This window comes from Ambystoma mexicanum, chromosome 9 (assembly GCF_040938575.1).
Source record: "Ambystoma mexicanum isolate Mex_15411 chromosome 9, UKY_AmexF1_1, whole genome shotgun sequence".
Taxonomy (NCBI): domain Eukaryota; kingdom Metazoa; phylum Chordata; class Amphibia; order Caudata; family Ambystomatidae; genus Ambystoma; species Ambystoma mexicanum.
In genome coordinates this window covers 790559662-790578645 of record NC_090931.1, presented here as the reverse complement: position 1 = coordinate 790578645, position 18984 = coordinate 790559662, and the positions used below count along the sequence as shown (strand labels likewise).

Below are 18984 nucleotides of genomic sequence, written 5' to 3'. Positions count from 1 at the left end.
TAAGGGCAACCTTGTCCTTATCTCCGTACACAAGGCCTGAATAGCCCATCAAGATCGCTCCCGAGTTGTCTTGTGGCATAGGCACCGGTTTCTTCGTCCGCCTCGTCGGAATCCCTCCCATAGGACCGGACCTCCTCAAACTTCTTGTCCAGGATCTTTGCGATGTCAGCCAGCTCATCATCAGAGGTCCATAATGTCTAACATGCACCCCCCCGCTTTCTCCACCCAGGGTTTCACAGGGATCTTATCGATAGGCTCATAAGAGGATTCCCTCTGTGGTGGCAGGGAAACTCTAGGCCCAGAGGTCGTCTCCACTGGGATAGCCTCCGCAGGCTTCGCCCGGGCCGCCACAACTCCCTCGATCGAGGCCTTAGCCGGGTGAATCAGGGCCTTCGCTACTGGGTGCGCCCGAGGCCTTCACCTTGGGGGAAGGGTCACCGTCTCGCTCCCCCTCGTCTGTCTCCGTCGGGATCGACCGGGGCTTCTCCCGAAGCTTACCCGGGTTCTCCGACATCCTTTTCCTCCCCGAGCCAGAGCGTTGGCTCGTGGTTGATGGCATCACTGATAATGCGCCCTGCCCGGCAGCCAAGGAGCCTGACCAATCGGCACTCACGATGCCCGCGGAGCTTTGCCTTTTGTTGGGCGCCCGTCGCTGGAGCGCCCTCAAAGGTCTTAGAAGACTGCTCGGACTTCTTCTCACCTGCTGCTGGGCTCTTCCCCTCCAGCCAGTTGGTGAATCGGATACGACGATCCTTCATGGTGCGATTGGACATGTTCTTGCAAAACGCACAGTCCTTCTCCATGTGCGTTTTGTCTTTGTGAAGGCAGTAGAGGCATCGAGAGTGCTCATCCTCCTTGAAGACATTTTGTAATCCGAATCGAGGGCAGATCCTGAAAAGCTTGGATCCGGGTGTCGTGTTTCCTTTGTCCTGGGCCATGTCCACGCGGGGTAGGCCTCAAAGATCTTCCAGAATCCTCCAAGAAGCGAAACTCGAGAAAAGCTTTGCCGTTGAGGGGCGTAGAAAATTCCGAAACGGGTCCCCGTTTATCGGAAGTAGAATCAGTGGAGCTTGAGGCTCGATTGACCGAAAAAAAATGAGATAAAGCTCTTTGAAGAAAAATAAATAATCACAAAACGCAGTAAAAGCTCGAGAGCTATAGCACGAGGACTCCCAACACTTGAACGTGCGGTAAAAATCTGAAGATGGCTGCCAGAGGAGGGGCTTAGGTAGAGGGCAGTCAATGGCTGGGGGCAGTATGACCCAGAGACCAAAGATTGGTTATTAGGAGAAAGACAGTTCAGAAATTAAACTGAATGATTTTTTTCTTTACCGAGGATTTCCAGCCTGACTACGGGGAATATTCACGAGCATGTGAATTCATGACAGACCCCAAGCTAGAGAAAATGAAAGACTCACGTTAAAATAATCTAGCGGTTTATAGTAAAATTCTTCCATACATAATTTCATAATGTTTATGATTGCCACAACCAATGAAAAACATCGTCCACTCAACATGGTCACCCACAAGTAATTCACATCAACCCTTTCTAGGCTATTAACAAGTTGGCAAAAAATAAGATCTTTGTGGGCAACAATACTGGACAAAGCAATCACCTCTGGTGCTTTACAGAATCTACATGTATCAAAATCATTTGGAGATTTGCTCAGTATGCAAACAATGTCATTAGTATGAAGCACATTAAAACAGAATCGCAAAAGTGTTCCTTGAAATCTACAAACATAGGATTCTGCCATGCCCATATTGTTTCTGTAGAATGTTTAGATGGCCATACAACTCACATCTTCCCAGCTGATCCCAGTAATAATGCTGTCCAATAATCGCACAGCAACTTTCACTTTACCCGGGTTAGACGCACGATTCCTAACAGTGTTACGCTCACCTGGCTCCCACAGAGGCGTCGATCTGGACTGGACAGCTGCGGTCTCCACCAATGTGACGCGTAGGGCCGAGATGACGGACTGGATTGGCCCACCTAGCTTTGTTTGCTAGGCCCGTAGGAATATTCTTCTGCAAATGGAGAAAGGGAATTAACGACCCGTGGAGTTGAGCGTAAATCCCCCCCCCCACCCCGCTGTTCTCCCCACTGATCACCTTTGATGTCCCCTCTTATAGCCTCACCTGATGGTTTGAAAAGATGAGCTCTCCATCCTGCATTGAGCGCAGGGGCGCGTAGATAACCAGTTGTTTCACTGGCTCGAAGGAATTGGCGAGTTCCAGAACAATATTGACTCAGATATTCCCGGCAAGACGCCGTAAGTATGTAGTTCGTAAGAGTTCAAATGCCTGACTTTCACTCTTGTCCGATTCCTTGCAGGTTGCAGCTTGACCCTACTGAAGAGTTCCTCGTGGCAACCGGTAATATTCTGCGAAGGATTTGTATTATCCAACACAGTTCGATAAAATAATGTCCATATGTAATCTGTTGCTTTCTCCCTTATTCAGGCGCTGAGAGAAAGTATGAAGTCTCGGGAAATAATGCCTCCGGCGGTAAAATCAGGTAAGTCTTTTGTGGTGAGGAGGGTTCCCCTTGTTAGTCCCTTTGTTTAACCTTGCTGTCCTTTTGTTTCCTCTTAGGGGCCGGGGTTCGGCTAGGATGCAGTGGAAGCTGCGCTGACCCGTGAAGAGGAATAGTACCCCTGGTGGTAAAATCAGGCAAGTCTATGGGGGGTATTCCTCTGTGTATTCCCTTGGCTCACCTTGCTGTTCTTGTCTTCTCCTTAGGTGCCGGAGTGCGGCAGGAACATGCAGGAGGATGCAGTGGAATGTGAAGATGCTGCGAAGGCCGGTGAGTTCAGCGCGGCGCTGCAGCAGGCGAGGCGAGGCGCATAAAATAACTTCTTTCTTCCAGCTCGAAGGCGCAATGGATCGGGAATTCAGGTAAGGATCAAAAGGTATTGCTCTTGTTCTAACCTTTTCTCCTTCTTTCTCCCTTTTTCTAGGAGCTCCAAACTCGAGGCGGGCTTGGCAGAAGACTGGATGAAGACTTGCAGGCACGGTGAGCGTTACGCTGCTGGATGCAGAATAACGCGAAGCGTGTGCTGCTCTTCGGGCGTGGTTTAAATAGCCTCCAAAGTAGTCCCAGGTAAGTATTCCTCCCCAGGCCCACCCAAGTAAAAAAAATAGTCCCTAGGTAAAAAATAGTCCCTTCCAAGCCTCTTTTGGCTTGGAGCTCTTGCAGCATGGTCTTCATCAGGTAAGTTTTAATCTATGAGCCTGCCGCCAGGACTGACTCTCCATATGAGCCTGGCGCCAGGACTGCACCCAAATAGCCCCTAGCAGGGGTTGTTGGGCTTGCTTGGGGTAACTTGATGCCTGCTTCCGGGATTGCTACTTCATGACAAACAAGTCCAACCCATCCAGCAGCCTTTTACAACGGTCAGCGAAACTTAAACAGGAGTATTCCTTCATTTGCAATACAATTGACCTATACGGCCATACATCGGTTCCAGAGAGGAATTCATCAACTTCCGGTATAGCAACTGCTGCCTACAAATCACTGCTCTGCATTGACTGCAAGCACAGTTTTCTTTGTATAGCCAGTAACAGAACACATTCAGAAGAAGGTATAGATCTTCACTAGTTTAAGGCTTCATACGTGTCCAGATCCTCTGCTAGTCAAGCCAGCAACACCTCTACACCGTAGAGAAGCTTGGTCACAAGCCTCCCCATTATAAAACGGTATAGTGAGCTCTAGGCAGAATTTCCCATACCTTCTATTAATTCACTTCATCTGGGCTGCTAATGCAAGGGCTTATTTTTTTTTTTTTAATCACGCTGGAAGGTTTTATGCAGATGTTGTTAACTTAGGTGTGTTTGTCTCCTGTTTTGCACTGCAAAAGAATTTTTTGAAAAATAGTATTGGAAAATATTGCCGTTCTGTGGTTTTGCCTCCTAGCAAAGCACTCATCTAGCAAACCTCCTACCACTATCACAGCGCCTGTCTTGCCAATTGTCAACTAGTCTCGTCTGTCTCATCCGCTTGCACCCTGCCCTGTGTCCACCACTAGTGTTCTCCCTTCCTTCCCCTTTCTTCCCTACCTTCTCTATGGTGATCTCTGTCTCCATCTTTTCTAACTGCTTCTCTATCGACTATCCTGCTCTCCTCACTAAATCTGGTAGTAAGAAGTTTAAAAAGGACATCCTGGTCTCCAACGAGCCCTCCCCATCGCTGACATCTATACCAGTGCCTCCTCCAGGCAAACTTTCACCGACATCCTCTTTGTCGTTCCCTCGCCAGACCTATGGACTCTACATATGGTCTCTGTGCTCTCTCCCCTTTCTCCTCTCCCATTAATGGGGGTAGGCCCTCCTTCCACTCCTTTAAGGTCATCATTAATGTTTACTTGAATGGTACCGTCTTGGTCCAAGGCCCTCAAGCCAACCTTCTCCTCTCGGATAGACAGTTCCTGTGCCTTATCAATTTCCTTTCTTCCCCTGCTGTCCCCTTCCGGGCTTCCTGCGGTCTCCTCCTTGGCTACCTTGCCCCCCTCTCCTCCTTCCTCTTCTGCCCCCCCTCTCCCTTCGGGCTGCTTCTACAATTCTGCAGGGCGTATCTCATTTGTACCGGCCAGTGCCGTCAACAAGCCATATCCTGCTTCCCGGACAGCCCCTGCCCCCGATTGGTGCTCTCTCTGCATATAGCCCAGTAGGGCAGGACGGCTCCTACATTGGCAGCTCCACGATGTGTCCGCAGGGGAAGCCAGCAACCAACAAAACTAAGTGTGGCATGGGTGGGGTGTAGAGCAATCTTTCTACTCCAGAAAGCCCTTGCCACTCTACCATACCCCTCCATAATGTAGATTGCAATAGAATTACAACATGCATACCAACTGTGACCAACAGCATAAATCCATTCTTGGCCTGACTGTAAATGTTGCACTTCATTACGCACTAACATACTAGCCAATGTCAACCAGTACCACAACTATAGAGAACGGTCAAGATTAGCCTGCATCACCTTTTGACGGGTGTAATAATGCTAGCATGTACCACACTTAGATGTATTTCTTAACCTTAGCCCGCGTCGCATCTAGACAGGATTGTGAATGTTAGCGTATGCCACACTTAGATGTAATTCTTAACCTTGGCTTGCGTCACATCTAGATAGAAATGTGAAATTTAGCATGTGCCACAGCTAGATGGAATTCTTAACCTTGGCCCACGTCACAACTAGATAGAAATGTGAATGTTAGCATGTGCCACACTTAGATGGAATTCTTAACCTTGGCTTGCGTCACATCTAGATATGCGTATGTTAGTATTTACTACACTTAGATGGAATACTTAACCTTGGATTGTGTCACATCTAGATATAAATGTGAATATTGGCATGTGCCACACACCTAGATGGAATTCTTAACCTTAGCACGCGTCACATCTAGACAGGATTGTGGATGTCAGCATGTGCCTCACCTGGATGGAACTTGAATGTTAGAATGTGCCACACTTAGAATAGAGAACATTAGCGGGCCTCGTATCTAGATAATTACTGTGAAGGTTAACGAGCGCCACACTTAGACGGAATTAGGTAGATCAGCAATTACTACACTTAGACAGGACAGTGAATGCTAGCATGTCAAATGTCATATACCCCACTAACAAATATAAACTCAAACTCTGCATACTTATCTCACTAAAAAAAACTCGCACAACCATCTCTCGCACAACAAGCCGCACGCACTTCACCACACTGAAACAACACATAAACCGCACCAACAGCACACGCGGACTGACACCGATCCAATACTTCCACCAAAGCTCAGCACCTGGTGTCTACCAAGTTGAAGCTGCCAACAGTACACCACCCCTCTCACTATCCTACCACCACTTAACCTCACTAACCCATCCCACCTTCTCGTTTACAGATCCGCCAGAGCGCCTGGGGATCAATTCCGTTGATGACGGTGCGCTATATAAGTACCTTTAACCTAACATGTGTCAAGACAGGCTAGAACGGAAAGGAGGGGGTGTGGCAATAATTTATAAAGAAACTTTAGACTTGTGGAGAGTGCCGACTACCAATATTGAGAACCGTGACATTCTCCATATTAAAATCAGAGCGGATGCTGAGACTACCATCAACATGATTCTTGTGTAACGTCCGCCGTCCTCCATGTCGGACTTGATAAATCAGATATGTGATTTACTTTTAGCCTCCTTAAACCCTGTTCTAAAACCATACTTTTTGGGGACTTTAATTACTGGTTAGTAGATGATAGTGACTTACAAGTTAAGTCCCTTAATGGTGCTGTAGCGGACTTGGGTTTTATTCAATTTGTGAATACCCCTACACATTCAAAGAGCAATACGCTGGACTTGTTAGTAGGACACAATATCATTACTCTAGCCAGCCAGAACGTATGTCCTTGTCCTTGGTCAGACCATTTTATTTTAATCCACTTTGAAGTTGCATAAGAAAAATAATTCTGTGGAAGAAATTGATGACATCTACAATACGGTGTAGAAATCTAAAAAACACATTGGATCCATGGCTTGGCCCACTGAGTCAGAATCTGAATAATACCTCTGTAGACGTAATTACTAAGGTTTACCAACAGACCTTTCAGAAAGCGGTGAATGCTTTTGGCTCCATGGCACAATAAGAAAATCATTCAAAGGGAGAATAACCTGTGGTTTTCGCTGGACCTACAAAGGTTATATAAAAGCACTATTTAACTGGAAAAGATAGCTCACTGAATCAGATAAAGAATTATACAAAACCAGTGTAAAAAGATTCAAGGCGGCTTTCATTATGGCTAAGAAATCATATCTAGATGAGCGTATAGCCAAAGCTCAGTCTCAACCCAGGGAGCTTTTTAAAGTTTTAAGAGTTAAAAAACCTTAGACAGTACAGAGATAATTATCACACACTGAATGGTGTAATACAGTACAAGACGCCATGGTTGCCAAACTTAAAAATATAAAGGATATGACTGACTTATCTAAAAAGAAATATCCTTCCGATTGACTGCGATAACTCGGCTACTATGTACAGGAAATGGAAACCAGAAGAACAATGTACCTTTAAGTCTATAAGCGAAGCGGAATTGACTGCGAGTATTGATAAACTTAAAACCTCTAATTGCAAAGGGGATACTTGTCCGGCTCTACCCATTAAGGCGTGCTCCTCTGTATTGATTTCAACATTATGCATATTCGTAAATGCTTCATTTAGAGACAGTTGTGTCCCAGGAAGCATTAAAGAATCCTGGGTAACTCTTTTTGTTTTTAAAAATAAAAAATAAAAAAACCTGGTCTAGCCACGAGTGATCCTTTTGAATTATAGTCCCATCTCAAATTCCCCCTTCTTAATCTTGCCTAGAGTTGCAAGTTCTTCACCATCTCAGAGCGCATACAATCTTGAGTCAGTGGCAATCCGGGTTTAGAGAGAATTATGGAGCGTAGTCAGCCAAGTCCAGGCTACTTCGTCACACGGGCCATGGAGAACCATCTATGATGCTTCTTGATCTGTCTGCCGCCTTCGACCTGGTTGGTCACAAAAGGTTGCAGGAGGTAGCAGGCTTTGCAACCTCCGCAGCGAAATTGGCTAAATCTTACCTTTGTGAATGCCAGCACAGGGTGAGCAGTACTTTGGCGGATGCCTGCCCTAATAAGTTGGTCGTAGGCAGGCCCCCTTTGGTACTCCTATCTCCTATGTTTTATAACATCTGTACAGTTCCCTTCCTCCATATTTTGTTTAAAAAATAATAAAGATCGAGTGTCATTGGCGTAATTAGTAAACTCAATGTGTCATCCCTTTGTCTGGCTATTTCGAGGAAGATGAACGAACATTAATAGGATTTATGGCTTTATACAAAGGTGGATGTGTATTAATGGCCTCTTTAATCACCAATAAGACAGAGTTGATGTTGGTTGGGACAGAAGCTAAAATCCGCAAGAGGGAGGTGGATTATGCCCACCTCAGGATCGATGACTGTAATCAAGACAAAAAATATGTTTAAAACTCTCGTCTATTTTGACTAACTTGAATATGAAGGCTCAAGTAAGTAGCCTGGTCTCCACAGCTTCTTACTATATCAAGTTACTGACCCATGCTTGTCCCTTTCTCTCTAGAGGGAGTCGAAAAACGCAAGAACCCTGATGGGATCATTAATTGATTATTGCAGCAGCCTTTTTGACTGGGCTGCCAAAAAAAGGCAGTCAATAGACTGCAAGTGGCGCAAAATAATGCGGTCAGAGTCACTATGGATCGTAAGAAAAATGACCACATATCAGATGCCAGAAGAGTCCTACATTGGCTCCCAATTAAAGATAGAATCTGCTTTTGCCTTTTGATGATTACCTACAAACGTCTGCAAAACTAGAGCTGTGTTCATCTTAAAGATGAAGTGGTGGTCAAATCTAAGATCCGACAACTCTATTCAATTAAATTCCTGCCTGCAGATTGGCACAGGTTAAGAAGGTAGCCTTTTATACAGCAGCCCCGGCAATATGGAATAGTCTTCCGTTGAAAGTTGGGGCAAAGAGCGGCAATGCGATGGGCAAGAAGTGCCAGGTATTGGTTGAATAGCCATGGGAGAGAGGTTGAACAGCCAGGGGAGAGAGGTTAGACCACTGGGGAACACCACAGGTAGTGGTAGAGATGAAGGAGAGGAAAGACCCGAGTTGGACTTGGGAGGGTCAATCGGAGAGGAAAAAGGTCGGCCAAGCCAGGGCTTGATTGGCGATAACCAGAGACGGTTGAGCAGGATGGCATGGTTGACCGTGTCAAAGGCAGAAGATCAAGTAAGATGAGGACACAGGGGGTGTTGGAATCGAGGTTGGAGAGCAGGTCTTCACGGATGTTCAGTAGCGCAGTTTCCGTGCTTCTGGCAGCTCTGAAGCCAGACTGATGGTCATTGAAACAACCGGCAGATTCAATGTGAAGATTAAGCTGGGAGATGGCAAGCTTTTCCAGGAGTTTGAGTTTGATTGGGTGATAGTTAGAAGGGCAGGAGGTGTCGGCAGAGGGTTTCTTAAGAAGAGGGTGCATAAGGGAGTGCTTCAGGGGGAGGGGAGGACTCCAGTGGCGAAGGAGTGGTTGCAGAAGTCAGCCAGGGGTCAATGTGGTCCTTGATGGTTTTGGAGGAACAGGGGCGAACTTGTCTTGACGACACTTTCATGGATCGTACTTGTCTAGCAACCTCGTCTGAGGAGAACAGGGGAAAGGAAGAGCCGGGTGGAGAGGTGGCTGGAGAAGGGCCAGAGGAAGAGAGAGGGAGCAGGAGTAGAGAGAGAGTACAGAATGTCCTGAGTTTCAGAGATTAAATGAGAAGCCAAGGCCATGCGGTGGGCCTGGGAGGGGACAGGAGAGGTAGACTGCAGCAGGATGGGTCAGCTCCTTGCAGATTTTGAAGAGTTCAGCCGAGTTGTTAAATGCTGTAGAGACGCGGGCATTGGATGTGGGCTCTCTTCTTGGTGTGGACCGAGCCGGTATTGCTTTTGGAGCATGCGGCAAGCCAGTTTGTCAGAGGATGTACTGGAAGCATGCCGTTTCCTCTCAGCCACCCTGTACTTGATTTAAGGGTGACGAGGTATGAGTCGTACCAAGAGTTGGACTTGGCTTTGGGCTTCAAGTAAATTTTCATGACGGGGGCAAGAACATCGAGAGTGGCAGATTTAGCGAGTGGAGAATGGAAAGGGCTGTGTCAGGGTGTGAGTCAGCCAAGGGGGGAAGGAAGGGATGAGAAAGTGGCAGCCAAAGCCTCAACTGACACACGCTTCATGGGTCGGATAACCGAGAAAGTAGGTGGCAGTGCCGGAGTTGGCTTAGCCTGAGATGTAGAGGGGGTGAGATGGGAGGAAAGGAGAAAGTGATCACTCCAGGAGAAAGGAGTGGCGAGAGGGATAGAAAGGGGAAGGTCTGAAGGGATCAGAACATAGTGTGCCCTGCACATTGAGTCGGGCCAGAGGGGAGAATAGAGAGTCGTAGAGGTCAAGAGTCCAGTGGAAGGACAGGAAGCATCCAGGTGGATGTTGAAGTCTCCAAGAAGGAGGAATTGAGTGTTTGAGACTAGGAGGGAAGAGGAGAGGTCCGCCCACTCGGAGGAAGGAGGAGATCTGACCAGGTGGCCGATAGATGGTAGCCACAGTAAGGGAATGGCAAGGAGAGAGAGCCTGCAGACGAGGCATCCGAGAGGAGTAGGTCTGTGGAGGAATGACAGAGGCAGGAATCCACTCTGGAAAGATCAAGGCTACACCCCCTCCAGAACAGCTGGATCTGGGTGCGGAGCAGATCTTGTAGCCATCAGGGAGGAGAGTATCAAAGCTTTTGACGGCACTGGCCGTGAACAATGTCTCTGAGAGACCGAGTACATCGAGGTAAAGTTCCTCCAGAAGGCGGCAGATGTCAGAGGAGTGTTTGACAACTGAGCAAGAGTTCAGAGTGGCAATATGGAGAAGGGTGCCGTCCGGAGGGGTACAAATGAGATACGCCCTGCAGAATTGTAGAAGCAGCCCGAAGGGAGAGGGGGGGCAGAAGAGGAAGGAGGAGAGGGGGGCAAGGTAGCCAAGGAGGAGACCGCAGGAAGCCCGGAAGGGGACAGCAGGGGAAGAAAGGAAATCCGGGAAGCAGGATCCGGCTGTGGCGCGCTGGAAGGCCGCGGTCCACATGTTCTAGGAACACTTTTAGGGTCCAAAATGGGGTGCTGGGTGCCTGCAGGGGGACTCACCTGCGCCAGGGAAATTGTGGAATGAGGCATCTAGTGGAGGAGACTCCACGCCGTAGGCCCGGTGTTGTGAGCACCAATCAGAGGCAGGGGCCGTCCTGCAGGCGGGATATGGCTGGAGCCTGAATCCGGCTGTGGCGCCCTTGAAGGGCGCGCATCACATGTTCTAGGAACACTTTTAGGGTCCAAAATGTGGTGCTGGGTGCCTGCAGGGGGACATATGTGTAGCCCAGCAGAATAGCCAGAGAATTTGAGGGACCAGCTGCTGCATGGCTCCATGTCCATGTCTCTGTAAGCGCACATAAGGCAATATTCTGTGCCAATATACATGTAGAAACTTCTAATGCGCATAAAAGTGACCGTGTATTCAGCAGCAAACACTTCAGACTAGGGGTAATCGTCACTGATCTCGGTGCTTCCCGGAGTGATAAAAGTCGATAGCTGGTGTAGATTAAAATCACTGCAAGTAATCTCAGGATCAACTTTAATGTCATCAAAAAGATGTGCTATGCGTCCAGGCTGAATAACCCCCACTTTGTGTAGAATTGAGGCCTGGAGTTAGTGGGCAGAATTAATTTAATCAATTTGGCCGGCAGCTCTTGATTTCTAGATTTAACCGACTTAGGGTCTTCCGTGCTGCTGGCCTGTACTAAGGCGTCTATGGTCCCAATTAACTAAATTGATCAGATGTGAGCAGACTATCTGCAGTTTCACCAGAACGTGCAGATCTTAATAAAGAATCGGCCTTTTTGGTAATCAGTGCTACAATTGAGGTACAACTCATGACACCTTACCCGTGTATAACAGTGGAGAGACGCAGCCACCGGAGCTCAACGGACCGATTGGAGATCACCAGGCAGTCTAGGAATTGAAGTGCTGGCTGCCTCTGAACACGAGTCACGGCTGCTTTAAAAGCGGGATGCAGACCCTGGCTCTACTACAAGATGCGGCGGAAATAAGGATCAAGATGAAAGCTGTAACTAGAAGCAGTTACAAGTCAAAAGGTAGGTGCAGAAACAGTCACATGCAGTAAAAAGCAAGGGAGGGGCAGAATAAAACAACACACAGCAAAATAAAATCTATAGAGTATAAAATACAGAATAAATTAGCAGAATAACCAATAAAATGTAACAATGAAATGTAACAATGAAAATGAACGAGCTAATGTGACCCACTGCATTGCCTTTTTCAGCACCAATTTACAGTGCTATGACGACAACTCATTTTCAGCTGCCCTCGGCCACCTCCTCTTTGATGGCAGTTAGGCAATTCAAGATTGGTGTGCCGCCAACGATCTTTGTCTGAATGCCATCAAGGTGTAGCTCCTCCTCAGCACACCTTCACCCGCATTTCCCTCCATTCTCTGGCAGGCCTCCCCTGGCCCTCCTCATAACCCCATCTGCGAGGCTAAGAACCTCGGGTCATCTTTGACTACACACCTTCTCCGCCCACATCTCGGATGTCTCTAAAAAGTCAAACATCCTACTGCACCTCCCCACTTTCTACTGCACTCTGCCTTTCCTCCCCTTCCCCCAGAAGCCCACCGTCTCCCAAGCTCTGGTTCTCTAGTTTGGACTATATTGTAACAGCCTCCTTCTAAATCTACCTGCCTCTACTCTCCACCCTCTGCAACTAATCCAGGACAGGACTGCAAGACTTGTCCTTGGCCTCAAGCCCTGGGATGGTATCTCTTCAGCTCTGAAATCTCTCCATTGGCTCCCAGTGGATGCAAGGATTAAATTCAAAACCCTCTGCATTGTCCACAAGGCTCTCTGGGGCCTGGGTCCAAAATACTTTCAGCTATCCCTGTGCAAATACCTCCCCTCAAGCTATTCGCTCCTTGCGCCTTTACCTCTAACACCCTCAGGGTCAGTTGTTTTTTCAAAGAAACGAGCTGGGGGTAGATGTATTCTGCTGGGGCTTCCCTCTGGAACAGCCTCCCTGCTACTATGAAACTTGAGGAAAACCAACTCCGGTTCCGGAAGCTCTTCAAGACCTTCCCCTTTGCTTCTGTCTTTGCAAACACCCACCCCCCCACCCCAATCTCCCCATCTCCCCTGCAGAGCTGTTCTCTCTCGGAACCATGCACCTGGCCTACCCTCTGTCTTCTGGGACCAGGTACCTGCTCACCCTGCCACACACCCCGCACTGCCTGCAGGCCACCCCTTGCAATGGGGTCTGTATCTGTACCGATACAGCCCCCGCAACCCCTTTTTCTTCCTGCACTTATCAGACATACCCTGTCTGCTGCCTTAAACCCAGCACTTGCTGGCTGCACTACCACTGTTTGTTGCCTCTGCTTCTCCTTTTCTCTGCACTTCCCACTTCTCCCCCCCATGCACTTTTCCCCTCTCCCTTGCACTGTGCGTTCTCAATGTCACTGGTCCTGGTAAGTTTTGTTCTCCCCTGTTCCCCTGCCTTGCCTCACTCTGAAACACTTGTATACGAGCGCAACATAAATAAATTATCAATATCAAATGCAGCCACAGAGAGCCAGTGCAGAAATTTGGAGAGGACCAGGGCTCTAGAGAGAGTGAGCTTCTGGGGGAAAGTGAGAAAAGGAAAAATATCCCCAACGAGATAGAGATACACGCAGGGAGCAGGTTTCCTGATGAGGATCTCTGAGATCAATGGCAGCACACCATTCCTGAATTGCGGCCAGACAGTCTGGTATGAGAGAAGGAGCAGAGGTGGCCGAGGAGAGCCTGAAGGAGAGTTAGGGGTTATCTGCATAGCACTGAAAGTTAGAACAGAACGTAGCAATGCGGTGGGTCAGAGGTGCCAGGTAGTGGTTGAATAGCCAGGGAGAAAGGTTAGACCGCTGGGGAACACCACAAGGAGGAGAGGGGAAAGGATGGGAGAGAGAAAAATAAATAAATAAATAAATAAATAAAAAAGACCCCAGTTGGGCCTGGGAGGGTCTGTCAGTGAGAAAGGAGGTCAACCAGGACAGGGTCTGTCCAGTGATATCCAAGTTGTCACAGAAGCCATTGAGTAGGATGGCATGGTTGACTGTCAAAAGCAGAGGATAGATCGAGGAGAATGAGGACAAAAAGGAAGATTTGAGAGCAGGTCTTCACGGGTGTTCAGGAGAGCAGTTTCCGTGCTCTGACAGCTCTGAAGCCTGACTGATGGTCGTGGAGACAACCAACAGATTCAATATGCAGATTAAGCTGGGAGATGACCAACTTTTCCAGGAGTTTACCCAGGAAAGGATCGATGGAGATCAAGCGATAGCTAGCCAGAGAGGAAGGATCGGCAGAGGGCTTCTTAAGCAGAGGGTGCACAAGGTAGTGCTCAAGGGGGGAGGGAGGGATCCAGTGGCAAAGGAGTGATTGCAGAAATCGGCCAAGGCTGGAGCCAGGGTGCCGATGTGCTCCTGGATGGTTCTGGATGAGCAGGGGAGAACCTGCTTTGACGAGAATCTAACTTGTTTAGAAACATCATCAGGGGTGAACAGGGGAAAGGGCAAGAATGGAGGATGGGAAGCGGCTGAAGACGGGCCAGGGGTGGCAGAGGAGGAGAAAAAGGAGGTAGAGAAAGAGTGGACAGGATGTCCGGCATTTTAGTGGTGAAATGAGAAGCCAGGGCATTGGTGGGAACAGGGGCTGTAGAGACTGCAGCAGGATTGGCCACTTCCTTGCAGATTTTGAAAAGTTTGGCCGAGTTGTTAGATGCCGCAGAGACATGGGCTTTGATGTAGGCTCTCTTAGAGAGGAACTATTCTGTACTGCCTTTGGAGCCGTCGGGTCGGTAGTTTGTCAGAGGGTGTCCCCGATGCCCTCCACTTCCTCTCAGCCGCCCTACACTTGCGTTTAAGGGTGGCGAGGTCAGAATTGTACCAATAGTTACACTTGGAAGTGGGCATTAAGCGGATCCTCATGACAGGGGCAAGGACGTCAAGAGTGTTCGAAATAGAGATATGAAGGTTAGAGAGCCGTGTCAGAGTGTGAGTCAGCCAAAGGTGTAGGAGAGAAAGTGGCGGCGAATTTTAATGCTGACTAGGGGGACACCTACCTCTATAACTCGGTCAATATCTTCTAACGAGAAGCTCAGTTGCCAGTTTACCTGCATATTGTTAACATTCAGAGGAAAAATGTCAGTCTGGGGACCAAATAGTTCTGTAAAATGTGTAACCCAAACCTCTGCCAAAATCAGGTTAGTTTACATCCGTTATGGTTTCACTTCTTGGTCAATTAAAATGTACGTCTTTTTTTAAAAGACAACAGAGATCATAGCCTCCCAGTCCTGTTGCATCAACTGGTGCCTTTGATTTTTCACCTCATTAAAATCTTTGCTTCCCTTTCTTAATGCGCACTTGGATCACATGATCGTCTCACCACTCTTCTTAACTTGGCATATAATCTTTCTGGAAAGCTTTTTTTCCCCCCCAACCACTGTTTTATCAAACCAATGATTATGTTTGCACATAGCTGCAGTGCCCTAGCCAAAGGCAATACATCCAATCTGCTTCAGCAGAACATCTAAACTGTACACAGAAATTTAATGCATATTCTGCTCTAGGTTTGTATTAATCAAGGGTGAATTTCAGATATCATGCCAGGCTAAGTGCAATAGCTGTCAAATTGACAGCATAATATACACCCAAATTATGCAGATCCAGGACTCTTTTGCATAGCAGGACATGAGAAACTTGCCATCAACATGTTATGATTGATTAGAATATTTCAGATATACTGAAGGATTTACAGCCAACCAAAAGGCTTTGAGAGACCATCATGTAATAAATAACGGAGGAAGAGTCGTCTCTATGCCAGGTGGGAATGGAGTATAGTTCTTTGTCAGGTGAACTGGTTTAACCTTATGCTGGAATGTGGAATGTGAAGGTAAGAACAGTGGCAAGTCTGATGAAGGGGGCATGAAATAGATTTGGGGTGGGTGTGCAATTAAAGTGTCAGATGCTTTGTCTATATTGGCTGTACATTTCCAGACAAAACACTTACGCTCCAATCCTATGGTATGAGAATAGCCCGAAATCAGTGCAAGCGACTTCAATGTCACTTACTGCTCTTTTCATTGAGGTTAAGTCCTTGTTGAACTATTTGTTGGGCTAGTGTTTTGGCGACTGTAAAAGCATCCAATGCAAGTTCCAACCCATACTAGAGATCACTGAGAAGCAAACAAGGGTCAGAGGGAAACGCAGAGAAAAGTTGCTTTCTGAAGTTGGATACAGTAAGAAGTTTGCAGGGTCAGGATAGAATTGTATGCATTTTTTCAATGTAGCGTGCAATCGTTTGAAAATCTCATTTAGCAGAAGGTGGTGATAAGTACAAGGGAGAGGTATGGGTTATGTGTGACGTCCAACAATGTACAGTTAGCATTTCACACACATTAAATTTGTGGCATGCTACGTTCTAGCCCAGTGTTCTTAAGAGGCAGCTCCAGCTGGGCGAAGAAGATACCCATGAGCTTTTTTTTTCTCCTCTCTTGCTTCCTGCTCATCAATTCCTACAAAACCATGTATTATAAATAACCCTAAATGGACAACTCCGCACACGATTTGAGAAGTAAAAGCATAATAAAAATTTCACAATTACGTAGACAACTCCAGCACATTTCTAGTTTAATAACTGTAGATTTACCGTTTTACCATCCAGTTGCAGAATCCCAGCATATAATTGAAACATTCTATTACACTCAACCCACCGGACGTACGGTACCAGTTTCCCTTCCAAATAATTGGGCTAATTCACAACAACAAAAAAGGAAAAATATATATTAAGTGTATGGCCTTGCAACCTTGTTAACTGCTGCATGCACAGGCAAATGCATCAGCAACACATGCACAAAGGTGAGCTCTACTATAGGATTACCTGATATTAAGATGATGTAATTAAACATATCGTTCACAAGTATGTTACAATACAAATGTCTTTAATGTGTATATTTGTTTTTATGCATCACAATTACAGCATTCAAAGAGAAGAACATTCTTAAAACCAATACAAATACAGAGCAAAATACTCCCAAATCAAAATGAGCCTCGACTACGCATCCACTTTGCAAAATCCCAATTTTTGACCAATCTAAGCATTCCAAATATAGTATCAGTTCAAAAACAACTGCATGTTCCAATCATTCAATGATCACAGAATGCTCCCAGTTGGATACAGATTGTACAATACATCTACTCCCACTTAGACAGTCTCAGCACACCTTCAGTTGGCACAATACCAGTCAGCATATGTTTTGTCTGACAATCTCAGCATGCAACACTGTCCGCATTACTAGTCTATTCCCTGCTTGCACCAATACCAGTATAGCAACTGTTTACTGTAGTTTGCACAATCACAGCAAACCCGAGTTTACTCTTAGGCAGTTCCAGTATATGTTAAACCTGAACAAATCCAGCATAGACGCAGCTCAAAAATCCCAATATACTTCATTTTAGGAGCACATTAACTGGAACATTTTTTAATGTAATGTTCAGTATCACTGTCTACACGATTCCAGTATACACCAAGTCTACAATTACTATACATCAAAGAATATTGCAAAATGCTAGTATATTTCCAGTCTGCCCAATCACACTGTACTCATTGTCATAACTGCGGAATTCTACACCGAAAAATGATAAGTAACCCTCAATTAACATGAAAACCAAGCAGCCGCTGGAGAAACTTAACCTGTAATGCACAAAACGTTACTGGCTTAAAAGTCTTTAGCCACATGGGACACAACGGCCGGTAATGCGCTGAGGCTCACACTGGGACATTGCAGACAAAATAAGTTTAAGTGTACAATCCCATAAAGAGGCAACATATTCGTTGTTGCCATGAATAGAGAAAAAAAAATACAGCACGGGGAACTCCATTCAAGAAATGATGCATGGAAGAGCGAGACTGGCCGGACTGGATGGCTTACCCAGTATTTTTGGATTAGGGGTGTAGAAGAAACCCATAGATGTACCGTCAGTAATTACGTTACTCATCACCTCCTAGAGAACAAGCAACATACCGACTGGTATGTTTCAGTGATAGCATCCTCTATGCGCCTTAGAACTGCCATTTACTGCAAAGTGTTTTGCACTAAATGAAAAATACGTTTCTGACATCCCCATGCTCGCCAGCAAGGTCGAGTATCATACACATGGTTCTCACCCTTCATAAAAACTACCCGCCAATGCTAGAGGACTAGTAGATTTTGCGAGCCCCGAAAGGGCACCTTGAGATTCAGATGACCTGTTAAAGTCACTTATGTGTTTTCCGATACCACGGTTCACAATCTCAGGAAAACATAGACACAAGAAAAGTAAGCTTTAAGTGGAGTTCCAAATCCAGGAGAACTGACACCAGACTTCATAAGCCCACGATGATAAAAAGTATATCAATTCTGAAGACTGTTAACCAATCAACAACGTGAGAAAGTTTAATAATAATGTTGGCAAAAAGTGAAGTGACTAGATGCTATAAAATGTAGTTCTTTTGGTTGAATGCAGTTTGGAAAAACTCAATACATCTACCCAAAATATTGCTTGTTTGCACAGAAACGTAGTCAGGTGTGCTTCTAGAAACAACGCAATAAAGGCGAAAGACCCTCACATGTTTTCTTCACCACGATTCTGTATTGTTTCCAGCTGCAAGAAAATGCTTATTTGGAATGTTAATTCAATGTGTTGCATCGGGTAGGGCGAAGAGCTGGGTTGAATAAACCTCCTTCGAAGCTCTTCAATTTTTGGTTTGTAGATGCCTCGTGTCTGTGAGTACCTGGTTAGGAAGTTAACACATGATGCATTAAATCACATCCTCTCGGTTAAGCACTCGTTGTAATAGTTAGGCCAAAAACTCACAAGTGCCAACAGATACCAGAAGCAACAATGACAGGAGGCGCTACGCCTCCCGGGGAAGGTTGCAGAACGTCAGCGGTCTCTGGAGTGGGGGTGTGAATAGCTGAGTGACAATCATTGCTTTTTCAGGGCAGACATAATGCGCCTAAAAACGTTGAATACAGACTCCAGGCCTGCTGCAGTGCGTGGGCCGGCACCGATTTACTGTCAAGCCAGAATTAGTTTCGCAGTAGGGCGTTGGAGCCTGCAAGCCTCGTCTCATTGTCGATTCTGTACGCCCGCCTAATGCGGCCCCGCTGTCAACAGTATTTATAAGCTTCCTTACCTGCGCCGCGGTACCGGGCCGGTTCCTCCGCAGCACTGCTGTCCCCTCCGCCATGACCATAGTGACAGAGTATGACGGCAGACCCCGGATGCTGTTGGAGGCGGGGATACGCCGGCAACACTAGTACAAAAGAGCAGACAGACGTCTTACGTCATAAGCGT

General features: G+C 46.7%; 1 protein-coding gene across 2 annotated transcripts in view; it reads right to left on the bottom strand.

Annotated features, from left to right (window-relative positions):
* The window catches only part of LOC138488613 (MOB-like protein phocein), a 703046-nt gene that overhangs the window by 211855 nt on the left and 472207 nt on the right, over positions 1 to 18984 (bottom strand). Inside the window, exon 1 of one of the 2 annotated variants that reach the window (XM_069615736.1) lies at positions 18824 to 18976. The exons of the other annotated variant lie outside the window; for it this stretch is intronic. Coding sequence (XP_069471837.1) covers positions 18824 to 18883 — 60 coding nt within the window. The 5' untranslated portion in view covers positions 18884 to 18976. Of the gene's footprint in view, positions 1 to 18823; positions 18977 to 18984 lie in introns of those variants that run through there. 2 annotated transcript variants of the gene reach the window in all.